We start from the raw sequence: 4,905 nt of genomic DNA, 5'->3' as shown, positions 1-4,905 counted from the left end.
CGATTTTAAAAAAAAAATTAGAAATATTTTATAAAAGGATCCTAATTTTATTGTTAATTAGGGTTTGGGTCGTGGAAGATGTTAGGGTCGTAAACTGACTTTGACCATCTGATTTTTTACCACAATACCTTTATGAATAACTAAATGACATTGTATCCTAACCCCATCTAAATACTTAACCAAGCTATGCAGCAAACATTTCATCGAACATGTTAACTAAATGTTCATTGTTAGCACAACCCATCTCATATTACTTCCCTCTCCCGGTGATCCTTACCAGAATCACCTAGCATTGGTGAAACTTCATCAAATTATACTTTATTAGTAAGATGTATCACTAAATCCAATACAATCTAGATTTTAACTTGCTACATATGTAAACCAGCAGCAACAAGACAAGGGAATGCAGATATGGATATCAAGTGAGGTGTTGACTCGACCAACTGGACTTAGAAGAGATTGGAGAACATATTAAGTTCAATAGTGAGGGCATCATGTTACTAAAAAGAAACGGAATTTTTCTTAGTGGAGGTTTTCATTGGCTAACTAATCTATTACAATGGAAGCTCCTGATTCCTTCTAGTACAAAAGAATGGTCGCAAAGTTTCACAAGGATACTGTTACGAGGAAATGTTTTATTAAGGAGGCTGCAATGGTTGTACGGTTAAAATTGCAACAACAAGAAATTGGTTTTAACAAAAATCTTTGGTGTTACTCGGCAAAAAACAAGAAAAAGAAAAAAGAAAAAAAAAAGAATGGAGAAAAAAGAGTTCACAGAAATGGAAGAAAATGGAAAAGGATGACAACTAGATGTTTTGCCAATATTTAAGCTGCCAACGCTAGTCAATTGACTGTAAAGATATTTGGCAAAATAAACGAAGTCAGCTAACAACTTCTTGACGGTCATTGTTCGGTCTACAACCCCAACATATCAACTGTATGTTCTTGACCGTCAATCTACAATCCCAACACATCAACGGTATGTTCTAGGATCCAGATCCTAAATAGGCACTAAAATTACCATTTCTTTTATAAAATATCAAAAATTTGTTTGGCTGGAGCTAGGAACACGCTATAACCTGGGCTAGCTTCTTACTTGGTCGCCCCGAAAGATATTAAAATAGCAGAATTAAGATCACCAAATCAAGCAGAACATGTAGAATGCTTGGTGCCCAACCCACCGTTTATCTTTATAGGCCATTATAGAACCAACTAGCATTATCCCGTTGATCAGAGGTTGGACTCCTAACATGTAAGTTGCGGGATCAATTCCGGCCGCTGATTAATAAAAAACAAAACATTGTAGAAGTTCTCATAAAATCCTTCCAACAATTCAATTTTTCTCATCAACCGGATTCCACCTATTCGGATGGTTGTTCTTTTATTGTTAGTGAAGTTGGAATGAATTCTATAGAAATGTAAATTGTGTGACAATGTGGGATGTTAGCACGTCTCTATCAAAGAGTAATGTTTCTAGAAGACATTAATGATATGTTTAATTATTTTGAGTACATATTTATGAAAAGCTTCCCCAACATTTTTGTTTTTCTCTCATATAGATATACCAGAAACACGTTTCTTATAAAATAATATCTTCAGCAGTACTGCACTATCCACTATCCAGTAGGAAAATCTTATCACTGCTATTGGAGGAGCTTTTGCTTTCTCTGAAGAAGCTCTTACTACTTGGTTCTAGGTATCTCTCTCCAGAATCATAGCATCCATTTTTTATCACTCGAAATTTTCAAACTCGTAGTTTTGTTTTCTTTTTCCAACTTTTGAAAAACAAATCTTCTTGGATATTTGTTTTCAGGGTTTTGTAGTTTATGTAATGGATTCGTATCCAAGCCCCAGAATTGGAACCAACGATTTGTTTCATTATGCCCTGTTCTTTCTCCTCATTGCTTCTCATGTTTCCGTTACTGTTTCAGCTCAGGTAAAGGGGTTTTGTTATCATCAAGAAATTAGCTTAATTTTTGTTCTTATAACTTTGGAGGGTCCAAGTAGTAAAGTAAGTAGAAGCAAAAAACGCACCAACATTTTTAGAAAGCTTAACCTGTATCTGCTTTGTAGTTAAAGAGACCAGTGAATGGGACCTTGGAGGTGGTGCTGGTGGATGCTAAAGGATTAGGTGATACTGAACGTTTCTCTGGTGATTGGATCTACTATTCCTTCGTTTTTTTTTTTAGCAAAGAAAACTTTTGTTATACTTCTTTACTTGTTTATATGTTTGTTTTGCTCTCCAAATGTGGGGTTTAATAGTGGATTACACATATTAATTAGTATCAGCCCAGCCCTGTTGTGTATCTAGTGAAAACTGAAAATGATAATGAAACATAGGAATTTTCAAATCCGGAAAATTGGTCATTTGTTCAAATATTTTTAAAACATGGTTCAAATGGACGAGTAGAAATTAGTATGAGTGAAATTGACACAAAAAAATAGCAAGAATGAATCTGGATTGATCCTGGCTTAAACTTAAAAAAGAGCGAGGATGAAATTGGATGCATCTTGATGTAAATTAAAAATAAGAAAAAGTATTTCAAAATGGTTAGGATGAAATTGTTTACATACCGATTATTTTTACATTCTTATCCATTTAAACAGTATCAAATTTATATGTCTTTCTCACCCACGAATTGTTGATTTTGGTCTTTTTAACCAATTTTATATTTCAAATTAAGGTTTAGAAACTAGTTTTCTGATCATTTTTCTTTAATCAGTTTGCAAATTTTTAGATTCACTTGTTAGCTTTTTTTCTTTTTTTTTTTCTTTTTGCTTTTTGGTAGTCTGATTATGAATCGTTGATACTGCAGGAGGGATAGATCCGTATGCGGTGATCAAATACAAAAGCCACGAACGAAATAGCACTGTTGCTAAAGGTATGTACCTTGTACATAATGTGCCTAAATCCCACTTCGGTGTATCAAAATGACCCTAACTCAACTGCACTTGAACAAACTTCACTTGACTATTGTAGAAAAGGAGACTATTACTATTAACCATGTTGTAATGATAGGTACTAATATGTAAAAGTGTGCCCATTCCATTTCCAGAAAAATTACATTTGACCATAGACCCTGATAAGCATTATTTGTTCCTAATAGGGTCCAAGTTAGCAGATTTGTTTACCTTCAACAATATCGTGATCGGTCACTTGACATGTTGACACTATTAAATTGCTAGTTCAGAGCATCCATGTCCACATTGTCCAGTAAATGACCACAATAATGACAATGTGTGCAACTAAGAGGATGGTCTCAAAATTGCTTAACACAGGAGCAGGAAGCAAACCAGTGTGGAATGAAAAGTTTTCTTTCAGGGTGCAATATCCAGATAATACTGGTGCCAATGGGTACAAGCTCATCCTCGATATATGGGACAAAGATAGTTTCACTGCTGACGATTTCATTGGTGAAACAGTGTAAGCAACTTAACCATCTTCTCAACCATACATCCAATCGGTTAGTAGACTACCATTACGGCTAGATCAAATGTTATATTGTACCCATGACACCTTTACAACATACATGCATACATACAGATGAAATACGTTGAAAAAAGATCACACTAATTGGCTACTGTACTTAGCTGACCACATGATGTGGCATTCCACCTGGTGAAATTTTATCGATTGCAAGCTCTTATATCTATATAGAACAATAGAACACTCAAGAGATGTACGAGCATAGTAGATAGTGTTGTTCCTATGGAGCTCCTAAAGCTCTCAAATATTATACTGTATTATTAGTGAAGAAAGACTCTACTTTAACACAATTCTCAGTCTTTATTAGTCTATCTTTCTTGAATTACAAATGAAAGTATAACTGCCTTATAGGCTTTGTTAGCCGACCTCGACTACCACTAGAGTTCTCTACATATTTCTTTTCTGATCTCTAACTAGTTATCTGGTTCACATTACAACCAACCTGGTTCGCTCTAAATTTATTTTGACTTCAAGCAAACAGACTTTGCTAGACATGGATTAGATTGTGACAGATTACATTCCAACACCACCTTTAAATGACAGATTGTGATTGTATTGGACTATACTTGTGCAGGATATATGTGGATGATCTGTTGGCCTTAGGAGTGGAAAAGGGAAAGGCTGAAATGCACCCTACCAAGTACAGGGTCGTTGCCTCTGACAAATCCTACAATGGGGAGATACGAGTTGCCCTATCTTTCACCCCCATAAGGTGAGGACTATATATGTTTACAGCTGAATTCAAAAAACTAAAAGATAATATGTGACTGTGGATTGGGCAAAAGCCGGGGTACATACCGATTTTGACAATTGGAGAAACTCTTATAAATCTAAGAAGCTTATGTGCGGTGAAACTGTGTTTTGGACAGGTTTCACTTTGAGAAAATTGATCTCTTTATTGTTATATATGAACAGGTAAGTCAAGGTGGAGATGAGGAGAAAGAACTTGGAGGATGGAGACATGGTTTGCACCCCCACCTCCATGGTAAGGATGAGGAGGATTTGGACTACTCAGATACTTCCGATGTATTGAACTAAAAGTTTGAACACCTCTTTCTACTTGAACCTTAGACCCTAATTATCTGATTAATCAAGAAACTCTTAAATGCTTATTGAGGGTTGCCTTAAAATTAAGTTTTACTCTATTTCTCTTTATCACAAACTAAATTTTTTAACAGCTCCGTTCAGTGTTTCTCCATGTTAGTGCATTCACTGTATATCAGGCTAGCCTACTCAGATATCTCTCTGTTTTTTTTTTTTGCTTTTGGAAATTGGTTAATCAGAAATTAAATCAAAGTTGAGACATCTCTGTTACAGTTGAGACATTAGAGATATCTAATGCTGTAGACCTTCAACTTGCAGCCTATCATTTGATTGATCTATTGCTAGATTATCCATAAGGACATGAGGAATGCTAC

The 4,905-nt window shown here is 35.2% G+C and overlaps 1 protein-coding gene across 2 annotated transcripts; it reads left to right on the top strand.

Moving 5' to 3' along the window:
- The first annotated feature begins 1,536 nt into the window (after window positions 1-1,536).
- Window positions 1,537-4,685, top strand: LOC113323674 (elicitor-responsive protein 1-like). Of its 2 annotated transcripts, none has more exons than XM_026572010.1 (7): window positions 1,537-1,696; window positions 1,814-1,936; window positions 2,074-2,131; window positions 2,817-2,882; window positions 3,280-3,424; window positions 4,062-4,199; window positions 4,403-4,685. In XM_026572010.1, the coding sequence occupies exons 2-7, from the start codon at window positions 1,832-1,834 to the stop codon at window positions 4,404-4,406; spliced, it is 516 nt and encodes a 171-aa protein (XP_026427795.1). In that variant the 5' UTR covers window positions 1,537-1,696; window positions 1,814-1,831; the 3' UTR covers window positions 4,407-4,685. The 2 variants fall into 2 exon arrangements, with proteins under 2 accessions (XP_026427795.1, XP_026427794.1); XM_026572009.1 differs by having other exon boundaries at window positions 2,074-2,152.
- Window positions 4,686-4,905: the final 220 nt, after the last annotated feature.

The sequence above is a fragment of the Papaver somniferum genome, chromosome 11 (assembly GCF_003573695.1).
Source record: "Papaver somniferum cultivar HN1 chromosome 11, ASM357369v1, whole genome shotgun sequence".
Classification (NCBI taxonomy): Eukaryota; Viridiplantae; Streptophyta; class Magnoliopsida; order Ranunculales; family Papaveraceae; genus Papaver; species Papaver somniferum.
This window is presented reverse-complemented; position numbering and strand designations above follow the sequence as displayed.